Below are 22848 nucleotides of genomic sequence, written 5' to 3'. Positions count from 1 at the left end.
ATTTTTATCTTTATGTTTATTTATCGATCATCCCAAAAAAAAAAAAAAATTTACATGGTGTTCGAGTTTGGTAAACTCGAGTACCGTGTAAATTTTTTTATCTGTATTTTATTTATAAAATATATTCGAGCCTGGTATACTTGAGTATTGTATTGCATGGAACTTGAGTTTACCAAGCTCGAGTACCATAATTTTTTTTTTTAATCGCAAAAATTCCAACTCAACAAGGCAACATTGGAGAATTGATGAGGAACTCGAGTTTCTGAAACTCGAGTCGTAGAAAAAGTAATAATTCCCTATTTATTTCTAAAACAGTATTTTTTTACTAAAAATTAAAAAAAAAAAAGTGGTATTTGGCCATTTTGGCCTCCCAAATAAACTCCATTTTCAACGATATTCAACAAAAAGACTCTGAAATAAGCTGTTACCACATTTTTGAGTCGTGTAGGACGCGAATTAGGGTTCGGCACAGTGCAAGTGGGCTCTATACGATATATAGTGAGCATTGCAACTCCGCTAGGAGTGTGCTGTTGAGCTGCGCTGCGCCCAAAAGAGCGATTAGAGTTAGAATAGAGAGTTTGAGAGAGAGAGTGTGATATGAGTATTAAAGAGCCAGAGCGAAAGAGAGATGGTGCAATGGAAATTCTTCGGAATGGAAGGATTCGAAAGAATATTACTGTTATCTCTGCCGATTGTATAATCTTTCGGTAGAAACAATAGAAATCATTATTATTCTTTCGATATCCTTCCGTTTCATTGATTTCCTGTCATTCCTCTCTTTCCCTTCATTGCTTCCATAAAATTGCTTCACTCTGCCCTCAGTTTCACTTTCACTGACTATTGTTGTCGTTATTTCGAACTACTTATTATTTTTCTTGTACGGACATCTTAAAGAGTTAATATGAAACTATTCTATATGATCACTTTTCTTTTTGGTTGTCATTGGGGTCCCACAGTGGAAATTTAAAAGCAAACGGAATTTTTTACTTTTGTTTTTTTTGTTATCGCAACAATAAAATCCTTTATCTTGGTGGTTTGTTTGTTTGTTTGTTTGTTTTTGAGTTATGGAAAAAGGATCAGGGTGGGGTCTGTGGAATCCGATGGAGACGGCGGCTAAGCCTCTGAAAGTCACGTTCAATGGGCCGGCCAACCACTGGACCGACGCGCTTCCCATTGGCAACGGCCGCCTTGGAGCCATGGTCTGGGGCGGTGTCGCGTCTGAGACTCTCCAGCTCAATGGTACGATGTAACCAAAACCACCTTTGCGGTTAGCTCATATTGTAACATTTGGGGTTCATATGGAGCAATCATCGTGGAGCAAGAATAAAAGTGCGCCTTAAAAACCCAAAACCCCGTTTAGCAACAGCAACCCCAAACACCGTTTAGCAATAGTTTATCCAAACGCACAGTACATATTGTGATAATTTTTAGTTGCTAAAAGGCCTAAAATGTTTTAGTACAAAATTTGTATTAACAACTTTCTACTTCTTGCCAAAAGTTGTGAGAAGTGATATGATAGGAAGTGAAGTGAAGCTTCAAATGCTGTTATAACTATTGTGTAGGTGCATTAGCTTTGAAAGTTGGGAAAAGTGATATGATAGGAAGTTTCATTTTGCTTAATTTCCTTATTTCTGCAGCGCCCGAAAATAATAGATATGGACAATTTTTTTTTTTTTTTGCTGAAATGGTCTGAATTGCTTGGAATGATTAACATGTGAGTGAATGCAGGACTTTTGTGGCTGTCTTTGCTAATTATGGAGTTTTCTTCAATTACCAAAGTTGTGCAGTAGCTTCTGCTTTTAGTTTTTGGAGTAATTTTAGTATTGATTGTGATACTAATTGTTTAATTGGCTGCTTTATTTCAATCAAGTTTGACATGCATTAGGCAAGGCTCATAGATATCATATTTTTGTTCAATGAACTCTAATTTAACTACCCTTATAAGTGCTAGGTGGAAGGTGAGGTCGTGGGTTCAATGTCCATTGGGGGCTTGTGTTACTTACCAATGAAAATAAGGTTCATAGATATCACATGTCAGATAATCTTCTGATTAATAATATCATCAGTTTTATGCTTTTTGTTGTACTAGTACAATTGGTGTTATGCCCAGATGGGTGGATGTTTCTTCTGCAACTAGATTATGGAAGATCTGAAGCTCAAATTTTTTATTTTATTTCTATAGTTAATTGGCAACCAAATGGAGTATCTGAAATAGATTAACAATGTTAATCAAAGTTTATAATAATAAGAAATATACATTTGTTTCATGGCTTTGTGTGACATACAAATGAGCAGAGAAGTGGACAACTCACAGTGTACAAAAATTTTCAGACGACACACTCTGGACTGGGACACCAGGCAACTACACTAACCCTAATGCTCCGGTGGCTCTATTAGAGGTCAGAAAACTTGTTGACAATGGTAAATACGCAGAAGCTACTGAAGTGGCCATCAAGTTGACTGGAAATCTAGCTGAGGTGTGTTATTCATTTCCTTTAATATAGCTGTTAATCTTCTTATTACCCTGTGCATGTAACTTTATAGTGATTGTTGAAACTGTTTTGGTGGGTTGTATTTTATATATAGGCTTTTATGTCCCAAACTGCATTTGATAAATAAGAATATTATGAATTATTTTTTGTTTTTCTTTTGGGGAGGGGGGCATTATGGCTACCCAAAATAATATTGTGTTTTTCAGCATCAACTATGTAAGTAACTATGAAAGTGGTCTTTATTTCATGAAAGAAATTTGCCTTAAAAGATGATAGAATCTGTCAACGCATGGAATTCCAGTGCTTGGTAGTAATTTCAAGCAAGCCCTAGATGGTGATTCTTGCATTCATATCTTTTTCTTATGTTTGGTGTTGATTCCAAGCAACTCTAGGTGGTGATTCCTAGGTATTTTTTTTGTTGTTTTCATCTCTAGGTGCTGAATCTTAGGTTCTATCCATTTATATTGTTCTCTTTTTTAATTTTCAGACAAATGTTCCCCTTGAGAGTTTGTTGCCCTGCATTACTGGTATATAGGGTATCCTAGTTTTCTGTACATTTTTAAAAGCTCAAGATCTTCATTGTCGAGGTTGATTAATTCATTCACAGAGAAAGCTCAACTATGTCTGGGTATTATATTGTAATGATTAACTAGTGATGATCCAGGTTTACCAACTTCTTGGTGACATCAAGTTGGAGTTTGATGCTTCCCATCTTACATATGCTGAAGAAACATACCACAGAGAGTTGGACTTGGATACTGCGACAGTACGAGTAAAATATTCTGTGGGTGATGTAGAATTTACAAGGGAACACTTTGCTTCCAATCCTGATCAAGTGATTGTGACAAAGATTTCTGGAAGCAAACCAGGGTGTCTATCATTCTCAGTGTCTCTAGATAGCAAGTTAGATCATCATTCTTACATTAATGACAAAAATCAGGTTATTATGGAAGGAAGCTGTCCTGGTGAAAGGTTGCCCCCAGCAAGGGATGCAAATGGCAATTCAAAGGGAATTAAGTTTTCTGCAGTTCTTGATTTACAGATTAGTGATGGCAGAGGTGTGATTCATGTTTTGGATGACAAGAAGTTGAGGGTTGAGGGTTCAGATTGGGCTATTTTGCTTTTAGTCGCTTCATCTTCTTTCGATGGGCCATTCATCAAGCCTTTAGATTCTAAAAGGAATCCTACGGCAGAGTCTATCAGTGCATTGAAGCGAATTAGGGATTTGTCATACTCTGATCTTTATGCACATCATCTGGATGATTATCAGAATCTTTTTCATCGTCTCTCTCTGCAGCTTGCAAACCACTCAATATCTGTTGGGTCTCTGGAGAAACATGCATCCGCAGCAACTGATTTATGTCTTGAAGGATGTAAAGATTATACAGTTTCAACTGCAGAGAGAGTGAAATCTTTTCAAACTGATGAAGATCCTTCCTTGGTGGAGCTTCTTTTCCAGTATGGACGATATCTACTTATTTCTTGTTCTCGGCCTGGAACTCAAGTGGCAAACCTGCAGGGACTATGGAATAACGAACTTCATCCAAAATGGGAGTATGTTATATTCTCCTCATTCCTTTAACTATTGTGCTTTCTCTCATCCACTTTTGCTGTATTTTTTTTTTTTTTTTTTTTTTTTTTGGGCTCGATATTTTTTCTGCTCTCTCTCACTCACACACACACACACACACACACACACACACTCAGCAGGGGTTTAGCGTGTACTTCAGATATATCAAATGTTGTGAAGAACACTCAAAACATTGAAAAGCAATACAAGACACAAAATTTAACATGGTTTGACAAACTTTATGCATACAGCATTACAGCCACAGTCAATGTCAACCAAAAATGCATTAATAATTATAGGAATTACAATCACACAAAAACTCTGACAAGTCTCACAAACATAAACTAGTCCAACTCCCATTACACCCAAAATAAATTTTCAATACTAACCAACAAACCTAAAAGTGAGATGCTCTCAATCCCAAAGCTCCAATACACCCGAGGCTCTCACACTTACACAATAACAAACTCCCAACTCACACACAAGTATCTTTCAACCCCGAAAGTACTACCAAAGTACTCTTGAAGAAACCTCTCTTTGTTCTTCTAAGAGTCTTCTCATTTTTCCATTTTCCCCTCTTGGGCTAAAATTACCAAATCTTTGCAATATTGTTTATCTAAAATACTTAAATACCTATTCCTTAGTGGACTAGAATAGAATACCTTTCTCACTGGATAAGGAATACCAATTTACTTCCTAAATATGGAGTTGACTTTTCATACTAAGAAAGCCCAAAACAAATTCAAAATAAGAATTTGAGGCAATTTCTGACCAAAAGAATGACCTTAATTAATGCAGCTCGTTGAGTTTGTAACCCCATCTTTCACTATTGCAATTGTTCAGTTTTCTTGTACATGAGGTAATCTAAATTTTAAGTATATGGTACTCTACTTTGTTTGCCATGTGGCAGTCATACTTGGATGCATTAGAAGCAATTTATGTCTTTAATTTTTGTCACCATTCCAATTTAAAAATAATTGGAGAATCAAAGGATGCTTTTCTCTCCTTTTTTCCTCAGAATTTCTTTTGGACTTTTAAAAGTGTTTATATTCCTTGTCCATCTCTCTAATTATTTGGGAGATTTTGATATCCCCAGTAAAAAGATTGTGCAGGAAATGAGGTTGTCTAGAAAGACATAAAAGAGTGCGAGAGATAGAAACGAGAATATTTGTCATATCTAAAAGTATTTGAGTTTCTACTTTTTTGCATGTCAAAAAATATGCAAAATTTGCCTAAACCTCTTCCTATAAGTGGTCACGCATTGATGTAAGATATTGATAAGTCATAAAGCACCTACACACCTACAATTACTTGTAAATTACTTGCATCAAGATTTAGTCTGAGAGTTACTAACCCCTTCATGTTTGTGTTCAGCGGAGCTCCTCACTTGAACATTAATCTTGAAATGAATTATTGGCCTTCCCTTCCTTGCAACCTTAGCGAGTGCCAAGAGCCGTTGTTTGATTTCATTTCCTCTTTGTCAATTAATGGGCGTAAAACCGCTGAAGTAAGACAGTTTCCCCATTCTAGTTTATATTAAGGCCTTAAATCAAATTATTCTATGTTATCCATATTATTTGTTTTTGTTGCTAAAACATTTATTAAAATTTTCTCATGTCAAGCCAATTTTGAACATTCTCAAATGGTGCAAGTTAGCATTCTCATTTTAAGTAGCGGGCATACAGAAATAGTAATAGACTAAGATGAGGAAGTCTTGCATTTGCCTGTGCATATGAGGTTTTCATGACAAAATTTTTTGGTAATCTTATAATAGGGAAGTTTAGTCTCTAACTCAATGCTGTTATGCTTTATACCGTGCCGTTGGGACAGCATAGTGCTTATCCAGATGAATCAATGCAGAAACAATTGTCAGCTTTCAGAACAGTGGAGGCAGCCTAAACCATGAAAATTTGTTTATATAACTTAGGCAATGAAGCATCAGAAGGCCTAAAACCAGCATGATCTCTGTTAACACCTTTGGCATCTGATATGACTGTTTTTCCAATAAAAAATTTTCATTTGTATATTCCTATGTGCAATTTTTTGATATCACAAAATGTTATTGGTAAACTATCTCATCGCAGAATGTTACAGGTAAATTATGAAGCAAGTGGTTGGGTTGTACATCATAAGTCTGACATTTGGGCAAAAACATCGGCAGATCAAGGTAATGTTGATTGGGCGTTATGGCCAATGGGTGGAGCATGGCTTTGTACCCATTTATGGGATCACTATACCTATACATTAGACAAGGTAAGATTCTTTTTTCTTTTTTTTTGTAACATGTTTATAGCTTCAGTCTATTGTTGGCATAAAAATCTGCTCGTTGTGAGAGGAAGGTTATAGAAAAGCACTCTTCTAATAGGTAGAAACTGTAGTAGATGAAATCCTAGGTTAGCTTTGCAAGTCTTCATGATTGCCCTTTGTACTAGAATTGGACAACTGAAACAAATTGAACAAAGTACTTCCGTTAGTTCTTTTAGGTGACAGATGGTACTAAGGTAGAACCTGTAGAAGATGAAATCCTAGGTTAGCTTTGCAAGTCTTCAAGATTGCCCTTTGTACTAGAATTGGACAACTGCAACAAATTGAACAAAGTAATGTGCAAGGGCCGTGGAATTTAGGCTTAGCTAATTAATAAGTCTGTTAAATTTTAATTTTTTGATGTGATAAAATAAACTTGTTGGTGAACCAATTGTCCAAAGCTAAAGATTGTAAACAAGCTCAACTATGTACATAAGCTCAGACAAACTATCACACAACTGATCATGTGCTGAACCAGAACACATCAACTTCTAACGAAAGGTATGAAAACTGTAGAAAGTAACACACAACCACTCATGCTATACCAATTGTCATGAACATTTATGTTGATATGTGAATAGCCTCACACACACATATATCAAGCTCATGCAGAGTGCTGTGGTACTTGTGTCTCATATTTTTAGTGCTACTTTACTAGATCAAGGAATAACATATTTTACTTATGGGGCTTGAATATTTTTATTTTTTTTACCTTTCTTAAACACGCTTTTGTTAATGTTGCAGCTAAGTACCGGATATAATTTCTGCTAACAGAAGCTAACTTACTGGATGCAAATCATTGCTAATATGTTCTGTCATTTGTGCTTAATTAGGATTTTCTTAAAGTCAAGGCATATCCTTTGTTGGAAGGATGTGCATGTTTTCTTTTGGATTGGTTGATCGAAGGCCGTGGAGGATACCTGGAAACCAACCCTTCAACTTCTCCAGAGCATGACTTTGTTGCTCCTGATGGTAAGTCTGCTTCCGTGAGCTACTCGGCAACGATGGACATGGCAATCATAAAAGAAGTTTTTTCTGCTGTTGTTTCTGCTTCTGAGGTGGAGTTTTTATTCTATACCAGACAAACAATCCTCCTTTTAATTTTCTTATATTCTATATCTTAATATCCTGATAGATTTTGACCACAGGTTCTGGGGAGGAAAGAGGATTATCTTGTTGAAAGAGTGCGCAAGGCTCTACTAAGGCTTTATCCAACAAAAATTGGCGGAGATGGTTCCATTATGGAGTGGGTATGTGAGTAGCTTGATTATATAAACTTCTTGCTTTGGAGTTAGTAATGAAGTTTGCTAATACAATGAGATAACAAACTCAGTCCGTGTTAAGACAGGCACAAGATTTTGAGGACCCAGATGTGCATCATCGACATCTTTCGCACCTATATGGGCTGTTTCCTGGGCACACAATAACTGTTGGGAAAACTCCGGACCTCTGTAAAGCTGCAGAGACTTCTCTCTATAAACGGGGTTTGTATATTTGTGTTAATTTTTATTATCTTTCTCTTTACTTATTTATTTTGCTAGGAACTAACTAGATTGATTATTTGGTGCTGCTATGTCACCCCAGATTTGGAACAATAGTCTTTAACTTTTTTTTTTTGGGATAGGCATAGATTATATAGTCTAAAATGTGCTAATTTTGATCAACCAACATCTCTCCAAGTTTGAGGTTCTATTAACATCCCCCTAAGATCCTTTTTTTTAATGCACCCTTGTTGAGGGGAGTCGACATGTTACAAGAGGATCTAAGAATAATTTTAGATTCAGATCCAAATGTGGTAGGTCTAATGGGTTTGTGTTTTAGTTGTTTGTTTGCTGCAACACTTAAAAAGGGACATGATTTGAATATGGTTCTTTCTTTAATGGTTCGTGTCCTTTTTGGTGGGTTTCTGTTTGATTGGCGTTTGCTCTGGGATTTCATTTGAGGTTGTTTTGTTTTCTAATTCCTATATCTTTCAATGGAAACAAAATGTAAATTTGTTGCATAATATTTAACAAAAGTGTTAATTTTACATTTTTGAAAAGTCATTCTAAATTGGTGAAGAAGCTGCATAAACTCTAGAAAGCACAAGTGCAATTATTGGAGACTCTTTGGGTGTGACCAGATTGACATAACATTGGATGGGTGTTAGAGAATTTTATACTTATACTTTCAAATGTCTTATAGTATAAAATACTAATATAATCAGATTGTTAGAGCATTCGCACCAGTGTATGTAAAATCATGTAAAATAGAAAAAGAAACTGTTTTTACACATTTTGCCTCAAAACTACACTACATCAGTCCTTCTAAAAATGTCTAAAATCGTGTATATCTATACACGAGTTACAGTAACCGTGTAAATTTACACGGTTACTGTAGCTCGTGTATAGATTAGTTTATTAATTTCTTTCGCTCCTTTTTTTTCTCTCTCTTCTCCGGGCTCAACAACCTCAGTAACTTCACCACTTCTCATCTTCTTCTTTTTCCTCAGATACACACAAACACACTCACACACAAACACATCCACACACAGCTCCGATCAACACAGATTCACTTGCTCAAAAAAAAAAAAAAAACACGAGATACACAAACACACCCACATACAAGCAAACCCACACGGACAAACAACAAAGATACTGATCGGAGCTTGACTGGAACGATTGGAGCTCGTTGATGGAGCAGAGCGTAGATCGGAGATGTGGCGTTTGATGGATCGGAGCGGAGATCGGAGCAGAGCGTGGATTGGAGCGGAGATCGGATCGGAGCGTAGATCGGAGATCGGTTTCAGCATGGTGGATCGAAGCTCGGAGATTGGCTGAGCTGTGGATCGGTGATGCGGAGCTGTGGAGATCGGTGATGCGGAGCTTCGGTGGTGGAGATTTGGTGGTGGATCGGTGGTGTTTGGTGGATCGGAGCTGTGGCGGATGGGTTTTGTGATTTGGTGGTGGATCGGTGATGCGGGGCTGTGGAGATCGGTGATGCGGAGCTTCGGTGGTGGAGATTTGGTGGTGGATCGGTGGCATTTGGTGGTCGGAGCTGTGGCGGATGGGTTTTGTGATTTTGTGGTGGATCGGTGATGCGGGGCTGTGGAGATCGTTGATGCGGAGCTTCGGTGGTGGAGATTTGGTGGTGCAGCGGTGGCGTTTGGCGGTCGGAGCTGTGGCAGATGATTTGGAAGAGAAGACCAGAGAGATGGGTGTAGAGAGAGAGAGAGAGAGAGAGAGAGAGAGAGAGCGTAAAAGAAATCAAAAAATGGTAGAGAGAGAGAGCGCGGGTATTTAAGGCAGGTAGGTAAAGAGAAATAATAAAAAAATAGAGTATAATGAATATTTTATTGAAATATCTTGTAAAAATAAATGAATTGATGTGGGTGTTTTGTAAAAGTGAATGTGTAAAATAGAAAAAGTAGGTTTTTAGTGTAAAAATGGATGTGTAAAATGAACATGCTAATGTAAATGCTCATATGTTGTGAATTTGGAGGATACATTAATCACAAGATAACAGTTAAGTGTGTTGTGGATTTAGCGGTAAAAATTGGTATCTGGAGTTTTCGATAAAAATATTTGAAGGAAAATTTAAAAAAGAAAAAAGAAAAAAAAGAAGAGGCACAAGAAGCTTATCCACCTCACCTAACGTGGACGGTGTCTATGTACGTATAAAGGAGGGAAGCTGCTCTTATTGGAATCGTTGAAGTTGGACTTGGGTCATTGCACGTTCTTGTGGTTCAATTCAATCCGCCTAGGAAGCTGATCATCTGCTTCCCAAATTTTTTTGTCTTCTGGCTTAATTACCAATCGGACGTTGACACATGTAACGAACTAGGATTAAGTTAAGTAAAACCGTACTGTTTCAACTTATTTTGTTAGACCATTGGATTATCTGGATTTTTTATTCTTAAGCCTTTCCTAGGATGCTTCCTTAAGTATTCGGTACCAAGTCCACTGTTGAATTGTTTACCTGTTGACACAAAGTTTGTGCGCCCGCAATTACAAACTCTTGCCATTGTCGGTTTACATTGGAATAGTGAACTCAGGAATTTGTCCTTTCTTTTAATGCTTATCCTCTAAATTAACACTATTTTAGGATACATTCGGCCTTTTGTTAAATTGGAAAGCTAAAATAATTTTCTAACATTTCATGCGTCCACAAAACGAGGAAAACCAAAAACCCATAATTTATTGGGTCTATTGGATTGAATTTGAAGATAAATTATTCAAGAAAATAGTACCTACTGATAAAGATAATGCCGACTATTATGTTCTTAAAAAAAAAAAAAAAAGCTAATGCCGACTATTCTCTAATATAAAATATAGCAGTTTGATAAGTCTTTACCTTCTCGGATTATATTGAAGCCAATTCAACTTTAAAAAAATCTTTATTTAAATTGCAATGGGTAAGAAATATAATAGAGCAGCTTGGTTTAGTTTGCGACGTGATAGAACATAGAAGTATAGAACAATTTGATTAGGTTCTACCTTGTTCAGTGGACTTCCAGAGATTGAGCCCAAAATATTTGTTGTTTGAGTTTTGACCTCTAAAGGGCAAGAAATTGTTTATCCAAATATCAGGAATTAGCATTTGACCTTTTAAATTTTTATTCATTTAAAACTTTTTTTTAATGAAACCAAGGATTAAGGTCCATTTTCAAATATGTACAACCTTTGCAAACAACAATAAATGTCAATTTACATGTTAGAGAACCTTTTTAGAACATATTTCACCATTTAATGACAACGACAGATCTGCTGAAACAAACCGTTTAAGCAAAACTCTTTTATGTATAAGAAACTAATTCACTTTTTTTTTCTTTGTATCCTCTACTTATCTCCAAACTCCAAAGGGTCGAATTCAAGTAGTTGTGTGTGTAACAATTACTATTTCTTCTTTGTTCTTTGTGATATTCCCCTAGTGTTTGTCACCATCAATAGTGCATCTTCACCAAACAATGATATAGAGTGATTTAATTGAAGAAATTGAGTTGATGTATCCCGGCCCCTATGACTTATGTTTGCTAAATTGGATGACCCTATCCGGCTATCCTAACCAGAAAATAGTATAGAGTAAAAATTGGACCAAATATATAGAACCTCATAGTTAGCTATAAAAACACCCTCCATTTCTTTTTTTCTAGAGATTTATACCTAACATGAATTTGATTTTTCTTTATACATAGGTCAAAAGGAAAAATAAATGTCAATGGAAGACCATTTCATTTCATTCACATCGGTCTTTATAGTCCATCCAAATCCAGAACATGGGTATAGCTAATTTTCGCCCATTCAAATAATGGGAATTGGTTCTCTTTGCTTTTGGAATTTGGATAAGCCTCCATTCCTTTTGTCCCATTCCCACACTGCCCAAATTCAATGGCAGCAGGCTCTAAAAAAAACATTGTTGTTTGCCGATTGGACTCAATCACCGCGTTTACCGCTTCAAATTTTAGCCAATCCCACCGGCTTTGATTGGTACACGTATCACCTATAATTGCGCCCTCTAACTAAAAAAGCAAGAGTCATGGCGTTTATTATTTAGTGAGTGGCATCCAACTCGGCACAGAACAAGCCAACTCTTCTTTTGATTTCGATATTTCTCGAGCCAACTAGAAAAATCCCGCGAGGAAAACCACGTGACATGTCCACACTAATTTCCCGACACGTGGCGTGCACATCACGTGACCCACACCCACTATATCATCTACTCGTACCTGTCTGGATTTAGGTGGACAGATCAAGTTCCACTGGCGGTGCCAAATCGACACTCGAGATCGTGCCACGTGGAGGCTACGGTTGGGATAGTAACGGTTATTTGGCTTCCACGTCCCGCGATGGGACATGTGTCGTTGAACAAAGTGGCCGTTGATTCTTCATTCTTCGGTATGGGCCGCCAAACCTCGAAAAAAAAGTGTGTAAAATATAAAAATGTTATTTTGTGTATTTTTGACTTTGAAGAGAGTCAATTATTTAATGCTTTGGCATAGGTCTCCTAGCAAGGAAGCAAGTTTTCTGGATTATCATGATTCATGGGGCATTACCTATAATGCACTAACAATGAGGAATTGGACCTTTTATCCATTAATAATAATAATAATAAGTCTTTGTAGAAGAGGATAGGGACGAATCAAAATTTCCTGGCATATTCTTGAGATGGTGTCGGTATAAAAGCACCCCCCCAAAAAAAAAAAGGGCTATTGTTGGGCTTGCTTGCCCCTTGATTAGAGATTTATATGATTATATTTTTATCCTTTTCAACATGCCGTGCTTCCACAGTGATTCAATTTCAAAGTCTCTTTTATGAATTTGCCCCCAAAAAAAAAGAGTGGGAGAGAGTTAAAAGCTGATGATTATGATTTTTGATACGATTTTTGTGCTCGCTTTTGTAGCAAAAAAGATTGTCATGGAAAAATAATGGGTATACTAAATTTTTTTAGAAGAATGGGCATACTAAATTTATTGAGAGTAAGATCCCTTCCGGATAAAACATGGCTCCAAATCCTTTATTGTGATTTGACAATTTGTGCGGCTTACCTCCTCGTAAAATTTGGGGAAATTTTTTTTTTCAAATTTTAGAAGTGTAACTAATTAAGTTTGCGTTTAGATTAGGATGAAAAATTAAAATTATTTTACTATTTAGCTTATTTCTGCTACTATTTATAGACCCCACTGTACTTTTTGGTACTATTCATGAGTCTCACTGTATTATTTCAACTAACTTTTACCTTTATCTACTGTACTTTCAGCATTAAGTTTTCAGTTTCAGTAAAATAAGCGGTATTCAAACACACCATAAATTTTATTGTTTAAAAGTAATAAATTAAACTTGTAGATTTTAAATTCTCAAAAAAAAAAAAAATTGTAGACTTTAAAAAATATCAAATGAAACCTGCAAGTTACAACCCATATTAAATTCTAAACACTATCCTTGTTCAATTTAAATGATTTGAGCTGTTTTCATTTGTTAGATCATTCACATCGGGTCTTTCATATGCTATATGTTGGTATATTTTATTTAGTATTAAAGCACAAAAATAACTCATTATTCAATCTTGCAATTGCAAAAATATTTGTAGCACAATTATAAACCAAAATATAATTTTTTATTCCCGTTTCCCTTTTGTTTTATCTCTCTCTCTCTCTCTCTCTCTAGTCACTATTTGCTCTCTCTTTCTCTCCCATGCCTCTGTTGGTGTGGTGGGTTGTGGGTGGTGTTGGCTTTGATTCTTTTTTCCTCTTTTTTTTCTTAGTGGTGGTGGGTTTAATGAGTGTGGGTATGGTTAGATTGGTTCATGGGTTGCTCTCTTAGAGCATTCACATCAGCTCATGCATTATACACATCCATTTTTACACTAAAAACTTACTTTTTCTATTTTACACATTCACTTTTATAAAACACCCACATCAGTTTATCTATTCTACCCCTTCTTTTATTTAAATAATCAATTTTATCTATTTTTTTATGAGATTAAATTCTATAAGGATGGAGTGTAAAACCTATGTTTTACACCATCCAATAAGTGATTGTCACATCAGCATTTTACTTAAAATTTATTAAAATTCAATACATCCTACCACACCTAATAACATCTCGATAGATTCCCAATTTGGTTGGATTTATATATGGGTATTAGAATTGATTGAGTGTTGATAGATTCAAAGGAATTCTGAGGAATCAATGGGCTGGAAGATCTCCGGATGTTCTTGATCTAGTAGAGTGAGTCCTTAGAAAACAAAAGAAATCAGCAGAGAAGACCGGTGGAAGCCGGCCTTTAATTCTCCGATGGTAAAGTTAGAAAATTGAAGGAGAGAAGAGCCCTCAATACTTCTCTAAAATTCTCTACCAAAAAGAAAAAGTCCCCTTACCTCTGCACAGAAAGGCCTTTATATAGCGGTAGAAAACAGTTACTTCTCTTAATCGTCGTAGAGTTTGGAGGATTCAGAGGGTAACTTCCTTAACTGCCACAAAGGTCACCTCTTCAGGAACTGCGTTGAGATTCGAGCGACACAACTTTTGGTTGGGAGTGTGCTTTTCACCTCTTCAGGAACTGCGTTGAGATTCGAGCGACACAACTTTTGGTTGGGAGTGTGCTTAGTCTTGCTCTGTGAATTGACCTCGTCCGTCACCAATGAAGGACGAGGTCTAGCTCTTTATTAATTCACCTCGTCCGTCACCATTGAAGGACGAGGTTCACAACTCGCTCGTCCTTCAATGGGCGAGCGTGTAGAAGGAGAAAATGGTGGTAATGGAGGGACGAATGTATTGAACACTCGCTCTCAGCTCTGAGCAATGATATGGACGACCATAAGGACGAGTGTTTGAACTTGGTGTTTTCTTGCACCATCAGCTTTTGTCCTTTATTGAGCCCAAACATTTAGTTTGGACGAGGGAAAAAAAACTTTAATATTAAGAAATGTTATGCTAATAATATTTTCACAATACTTTCATAATAAAATCATAAGTGATAGATTATTACAGACTATTACTGGTGGGTAAAAAAATTCAGTTGTAAGTTCAAATTAGAACTAATAACAAATTGCCACATTAGATTTTTTTGCGTTAGTGTTGTAAAAAGGGTCCAACTTGTGTCCAGTGAAAATTTTACTGGATACATTGGATCTTGGATATGTGTCCAAATCTTGCCATGTCCAGTGAAAATTTTCACTAGACACAAGCCATGCCCTTGTAAAAATGTTGTAAATGAAGCACTTCTCATCTTAATATTATATTTCCTAAATAAGGAGAAATGGAAGCTTTCAGTTAAACACACAAAACTTGTATGAAATAGGTAGAGAGGTCCTTTTAGTTTTTCAATTGGTGAGCCAAAACTCAATGTTTCAACAAACCTCTTTTTCCCTTTTTATTTTTTCATTTATATGTATTGACATTGGTTTGATACTTTAAGATCGCTTTTTAAAAAATATATACTTATATATGCTCACAAAGTGATTTGGTTTAGAAATAGTTATAATGGTACAACAAATTGTCGCAATATTTTTATAATTGTTGAGTTGTTAGGTCTTTACAGGTCAAAATAAAATAAAGTAATAAAATATTTATTGTGAAAATGTTGTAACATTTTGATGTTGTTACAATATTTTTACAACTACTAAGGTGTCAATTCTTTATAGGTTAAAATAAAATAATAAAATATTAGACCAAAACCCACTACAACTGAAAATAAAAGTGATGGTGCAAGAAAACACCAAGTTCAAACACTCGTCCTTATGGTTGTCCATATCATTGCTCAGAGCTGAGAGCGAGTGTTCAATACATTCGTCCCTCCATTACCACCATTTTCTCCTTCTACACGCTCGCCCATTGAAGGACGAGCGAGTTGTGAACCTCGTCCTTCAATGGTGACGGACGAGGTGAATTAATAAAGAGCTAGACCTCGTCCTTCATTGGTGACGGACGAGGTCAATTCACAGAGCAAGACTAAGCACACTCCCAACCAAAAGTTGTGTCGCTCGAATCTCAACGCAGTTCCTGAAGAGGTGACCTTTGTGGCAGTTAAGGAAGTTACCCTCTGAATCCTCCAAACTTGAGCGAGTTGTGAACCTCGTCCTTCAATGGTGACGGACGAGGTGAATTAATAAAGAGCTAGACCTCGTCCTTCATTGGTGACGGACGAGGTCAATTCACAGAGCAAGACTAAGCACACTCCCAACCAAAAGTTGTGTCGCTCGAATCTCAACGCAGTTCCTGAAGAGGTGACCTTTGTGGCAGTTAAGGAAGTTACCCTCTGAATCCTCCAAACTCTACGACGATTAAGAGAAGTAACTGTTTTCTACCGCTATATAAAGGCCTTTCTGTGCAGAGGTAAGGGGACTTTTTCTTTTTGGTAGAGAATTTTAGAGAAGTATTGAGGGCTCTTCTCTCTTTCAATTTTCTAACTTTACCATCGGAGAATTAAAGGCCAGCTTCCACCGGTCTTCTCTGCTGATTTCTTTTGTTTTCTCAGGACTCACTCTACTAGATCAAGAACATCCGGAGATCTTCCAGCCCATTGATTCCTCAGAATTCCTTTGAATCTATCAAAAGCTATACCAAACCAAATTTCAATAAAAGACAAAAACTATACTAAACCAAACTTATTGTAGAAATTAGAAAAGCTATTCACACTTTTTATATAAATAGGTGATCTCAAATTGTCAAACCAATGTCAATACATATAAATGAAAAATAAAAAGGGAAAAAGAGGTTAGCTGAAATGTTAGAGTTTTGACTCACCAATTGACTAACCAAAAAAACCTCTTAGCCTTTTTCATACAAGTTTTGTTTGTTTAACTGAAAGCCTCTGTTTCTCCTTATTTAGGAAATATAATATTAAGATGAGAAGTGTTGCATCTACAACATTTCTGTAACACTTACACAATAAAATTTAATGTGGTAATTTGTTATTGATTCTAATTTGAAATTGAAAACTCGAATTTGTGTGAAAACACAAGAGCTATTTAGACCCCAAGATTAATAAATACGGCTAGATTGCTTTTACTCTTACTTAATCAAAGTGCGAAAACAAGAGTAAATGTACGCAATGAACTGATATTACTCTAATGCATAAATATGAATAACAAACAATAAAAGTAAAGCACAAGAGTAAAGGAAGAGAGATGCAACCACAAGATAACACCAAGACATGTTATCGAAGAGGAAACCAAAGAACTTGGTGAAATCTTTTTCCACTGCCCTCGAAGCGGTAATCGATCTACTAGAGAATAAAGTTGGAGTACACGAATAAGAAAAGACCCTTTAAGCCAAGTCTACCCCATGTACTTGAGCTCTCCAAGGTCCGGCTACCAACTGACTTAACGAAGCCTTGTCTTCTCTAGCTCTCCAGATCACGCAATACGCCCAATTGCATCTGCCAAGCCTCACCAGTTTCTTTTGGCAAATCTCCAAAACTTCCTAAACTCCAAAACACTTTCTATACTCTGAAACGGTATGGGTTGTGTTTGGATACAAATCTTCTCTCAAGGTATGACAATGGGAGAGGGAAGGAGAAGAGGATAGAATGATTTCTCACTAAACATGAGTAGCTCTCTCTCTAAAAGATGAGTGTGTGTGTGTTGTAGAAAACTTATCTAGAGTTTTTTCTCTCTGAATGACCTCTTTTCACTTTTGTAGGTAATGAGGGTATATATAGTATGGGTCAAGGGTAAGAAAGTCATACTTAAAAAATCCTCTAGGCAGAGAGTTTCACAAGTATCTCGCGGGAAGGACTTACTCGCTAGATACTTGCAAAAACAACAGCTTGGCATGATTTTTTAACTTCCAACATATGCTTCTCACATGGCTCTTTCGTGGGTTAGTTTCTCGCGAGCTTCTCGCAAAATCCACTTATTTTTCATTCATGCACGATTCTTCACCAACTTAATACTAAACCCAATACAATAAAATCCTATAAAACACAAGGAATAAAATTAAAGCAAATACAACACTTTTTGTCATGGAATCAAGCCAACATAAAATGTAGTAGTAAATCACAACTTTACAATACCTTCCACTGGAATTTTTTTTCCCACCAATACTAGTCAGTAATAATCTGTCACTTATAATTTTATTGTGAAAGTATTGTGAAAATGTTATAGGCATAATATTTCTTAATATTAAAGTTTTTTTTTTCTTTCTCATCCAAACTAACTATTAGGCTCAACAGAGAACAAAAATTATACCAAACCAAACTTCAATAAAAGGCAAAAACTACACTAAACCAAACTTATTGTAGAAAGCTATTCACGCTTTTTATAGAGTTAGATGATCTCAAAGTATCAAACCAATGTCAATACATATAAATGAAAAAATAGAAAGGGAAAAATAGGTTAACTAAAATGTTGAGTTTTGGCCTAGCAATTGACTAACCAAAAGGACATCTTCGCCTTTTTCATACAAGTTTTGCATGTTCAACTAAAAGCCTTTGTTTCTCCTTATTTAGGAAATATACAACATTTCTACAACACTTGCACAACAAAATCTAATGTGGTAATTTGCTATTGGTTCTAATTTGAATTTATTACTGAATTATTTTTTTTTCCCACAAATAATAGTCAGTAATAATTTGTCACTTATGATGTTATTGTGAAAGTATTATGAAAATATTATAGGTATAACGGGTTAGGGTTGGGTCTTGCGGGTTTGGTTCATAAACGGGTCGACTTGAATGCGACACGATAAGAAACGTGTCATAAGTGGGTCAACCCATATGACCTGCAATAGACATGTTTGACATGCTAATTTATTCTTGTCAACCTAAAATGACACATTTAACACAACCCATTTAACTCATATAAAATATAAATATTTATTTTATTTTAGATTTGTCAAATAATTTTTATATCCAACCTATATTTTAAATTTAAAAAGAAAAGTGAGTAATTACAAAAACTTACAAGGGATATAATTAGAAATTGAAATGGGTTGAGGACTTAAAGTGTATGCACTACCTTTGGTATGTAAAAAAAAAATTTATTTCAAGATGAATGTTATATTTAATATTAAGCAGGTTGAAATGAGTTATGTCATATTCGCGTTAACCTAACACATCCTGTTTATTAAGCGTGTTAAGTGGGTTGGGTCAAGCCAACCCGCTTTATTAACAGGTCGGGTTAGGGTTGAAGGATTATAACATAATTATTAAATGAGTCAGGTTTAGGTTGAGCCGTTTAGTCGAATACCCCTACCTCGACATGACACGAACCCAACACACTAACCCGACTTGACACCTTTCACCAGCCTATGGCACCAGTGCAATTTTTTATTTTATTTTATTTTTATAGTTTTATAATTAAAATGAATGTCTTGATTTTTCAATTATTTCACTTAATGGATAATGAAAAACAAGCTTTTATTCTTTTATTTATTTATTTTTTTAATTCTCTTCATTTGTTTGTCGGGATTTTTTTTTTTTTTTTTGGGGTATAGTTTCTTAGGAGATATACCTTAAGTTCCTCAATTCAATTCAAACACGTGATTAAATTAAAGTAATTTCTCATTGAGGAAGATAATATTTATTTGGTTGATGCAACTATATGCATTTGAATTTAATTAAAAAACTTAATGTTTAACATCTAAAGAACAGTAAATAAGTATTATTCTTTTCATTAATGGTTGAACACATAATTAGACCCAACAATGAGCAAAACACCAGTTATTAGTGGAAATTGTTAGGTTAAAAATTGACCCCAATTAATTAATCAATTAATTTGAATGATTAATCAGTCCAAATTACATGCAAATCCAAATAAGGCACAATAAAATCATCGAACTAAATTAAGTGGAACAAACAATAAGTTTGACATAGTAATTTGATCATGATGGGGGAAACCCTCGTAGGCAAAACTCCACTGGGTGAGTTTCAGGTCACCATCCCCGAAGAATCCATTAGCAAGAATAGATGTTACAAGTACAAGGAATTTTACCATAGCTATCCCAAAGTACCTATCTACAATAGAACCTATTGATTTATAAGGAAGCTTAGCTCTAATCCCCAATGGGACTACTTCTTGTAACAAGATTCTTATTTGCACAAATCTCCTATTTGTGACTAATAGCACAACAAACTCCTTAATTGTTGTAGCTTTACACAGTTCATCAAACCACCCTTTGATGAATTGGTAGCAGCTTAGTACAAAACTCTAGGCACACAAATGTTGCAAAACTTCTGTTATGTGTGTCTCTTTGTGTCTATGACGATGGCTATAAAATATATCTATAATATGCTATGGAATCCTAATGCATGAATCCCTGTCAAGGCCCAAGTTATCATGGGTTAAAATGGAAAATTACTGTTTAGTTTTTTGGAAACGTGATAGATTGAGAGGTGTTAAGATATATCAAGATTCATTTATTCTCAATAGATTGATAGGTATCGAGATCTTTAGTTTCAACTTTTCTTGAGCAGTTTCTTAAGCAATCTTGTGTATTTAATAATACCACTTGCTTATTCAACCGAAGTCTTCTTAAACACACAAGAAACTAATACTCAATTACATTAAAAAAATGCCAATACATAAATTTTTTTAAAAAAAATACGACCTTTACACAAATTTTCAAGTGCTAACTTTAATGATTTCAACTTTGGATTAAAATAAATTGTAAGGATTTATTCAAAAGTAACTGTTTTTACCCTTTTTTGGACAAACAAATTATCCCCTTACGGCTTGACCCTTAGTCTCAATCTTTTTTAATTGTTACATTTTGATCCCTAAAGTTTAATTTAAAAAGAAATCCTTACGGGTACTTTGGATGGAATGGAACCCTACAATTTTATTTTAGTCTAAAAATCTTAGGGGTCAAATATAAAAATTGAAAGTTTGTGGACTAACTTGTGAATCGTACAATCAAAAGGATAATAAATTTTCCTTAAAAATAATTAATTTATCCTTTTGCAAACAAAATGCCAGTTGTACTAAAATTTTTACAACTACTTTTTGATGGTTTAAAGTTTTAGATCAAAATGATTTATAAATCATTCGAAACAGCAAATCATTTTACTATAGGATTATAATTTTCTGAATTTGTGAATTCTAATTTCCTGGAATCACAATTCCGTATCATTAGTAAATACTTTTGGTAATGAGTATATAATGATTTCATGAAATCACAATATATTTTTCTGAATTGTGAAGCCATCCAAACTGTTCTTAGAGATGAAAATCCATTTTTGCTACCAAGAATTCAATTTGAGGAGAGGAAAAAAGATCTACAACTTTTTGATACAAGATAGAAATTTTATTCTAATCTAATTTAAGTGTATATATGTGTGAAGTTTCTACTAAAAAACTTGAACCCTAGCCTTTGCCTCCTACCCCACAAAAATTATGTACTTGTGGAGTGACCATCACGCTAAAAGTGTGCGGTGATAAAAACAATACTTAAAACTTAGTTTCTATTCATAGTTGTTTCACCTTTAAGAATTAAATTTAACCATGTGATTGCATAAATCAATGCAATACAAGTAGTGTTACTATTTTTCATAACAACTAAATTCAACAGTGACTTATTTGTCAATGCAAACACATGGTTTAATTTAATTAACGAATTTAAGATACAACACCTACGAAATTGTACCAAGTTTTGGGGGGGGGGGGGGGGGGGGGGGTGGAGTGATGCTATCATGTGCCAACTAAATATTTGGAGCAAAACAAAAATTGGAGATACATAATACAGAAAAAAAAAAAAAATTATGCCACATAAATTGGACCAAGCTGCAACACTTGCTTCTTTAAGGAGATTCAAGGCCTTGGTTATCAAAACTTTTTATTAGTGCAAACCTTCTTTAACTTGCTCCTCCTAGATACAATAGTCCAACAATGCTGTGTGGCTTGAATAACCTTTGCACAAGGTGTTGAAACCCATAGTTCCACAGAAAGATCACCATACTTTACCAACAACCTTTGGCTAATGAAGTCCATTAAGCTGATTTAGTGGGACTTTCAATATTCATTGCAGGATATTAATATTAATCTAATGGGCTTTAATTTTACTACCCAAATTAATTGTTAGATATTAATATTGATCTAATGGGCTTGAATTTTATTACCTAAATTAATCTAATCCATTAATAATAATTAAATCTATTTTCCAACCTCTGATTAATTAAGTCTGTAGGGACATGATTTGTGGCCCAAGCCCAAGTCGTGTGGGATGTTGCCCAATGAGCCTAGTACAATAAATTTGTAGAGAGTGAGTTAAAGAACTAGGCCTTAATGAATTTAACAATGGCTAGTATGGGTTTAAAAAATGATCAAGCAAGAACAAGGCACAAAGGACTGAATAAATTCCCGGTCCGAGGAGGTGAATCTTGGCGTAAATCAATAGAACTGATTACAAATGCAACTATGATTGCTACAGTGTTCTTTCTCTATTTCTCCGATCCCCCTTTCTTCAGGGGTCTCTCACATTATATATCTCTTTCCTGGTGATCTTGGCCCTCTAGTTGTCAATCATCCCAACCACTACTCAAGTGCTTGTCCCATTAAACACCCATTCTGACTCTCTGTGAGTTGCGGTAGCCAAGGAAGCACTGTTCAAGAGTTTTTTCTACATAAATATAGCCAGAAAAGTAGCTGCAGTGCATTTAATACGGATGTAGTAGCTTTTCCCTAGATACTTTTGGGTTCCTTTCTTTCTCGTGTGTTTGTGAGGTATGCTTCTAACACTAGAGCTTCTATGGAGATTATTTTCGTCATTGAAATAAGTATCTGACCTATATTTGTCATGGCCAAGGAGAAATTCCTCCTCGAACTGTCTTCTACTTCTTTCTAACTCATGAGACCCTAAATTGGAATCCCCCATGGCTATTTGTCCCTCCTTGGACATGCCAATGTTCTCGGATAGGGCCCAAGGCCCAATATACAATTTTGGGCCCTTATCCCTACAAAGTCCATTAATCTAATTTAATGGGAGTACATATTAATAATGGGATAGGTAAGGAGTTTTTGATCTATTAATATAATTTAGTTACATGTTAATAATGGAGTAGATTTT

General features: G+C 35.4%; 1 protein-coding gene across 1 annotated transcript; it reads left to right on the top strand.

The window, feature by feature from the left end:
* The first annotated feature begins 439 nt into the window (after nt 1–439).
* On the top strand, nt 440–8957 carry LOC112039219 (alpha-L-fucosidase 2). The gene is made up of 8 exons (XM_024072063.2): nt 440–1239; nt 2332–2477; nt 3157–4046; nt 5437–5569; nt 6157–6315; nt 7200–7424; nt 7515–7616; nt 7715–8957. Exons 1-8 carry the CDS (start codon nt 1065–1067, stop codon nt 7916–7918), a joined length of 2034 nt encoding a protein of 677 aa, XP_023927831.1. The 5' UTR covers nt 440–1064; the 3' UTR covers nt 7919–8957.
* Nucleotides 8958–22848: the final 13891 nt, after the last annotated feature.

Source organism: Quercus suber, unplaced genomic scaffold, assembly GCF_002906115.3.
Source record: "Quercus suber isolate HL8 unplaced genomic scaffold, Cork oak 2.0 scaffold_62, whole genome shotgun sequence".
NCBI lineage: Eukaryota > Viridiplantae > Streptophyta > Magnoliopsida > Fagales > Fagaceae > Quercus > Quercus suber.
The sequence above is the reverse complement of the archived record's forward strand: the minus strand, read 5'-3'. Positions and strand labels throughout refer to the sequence as shown.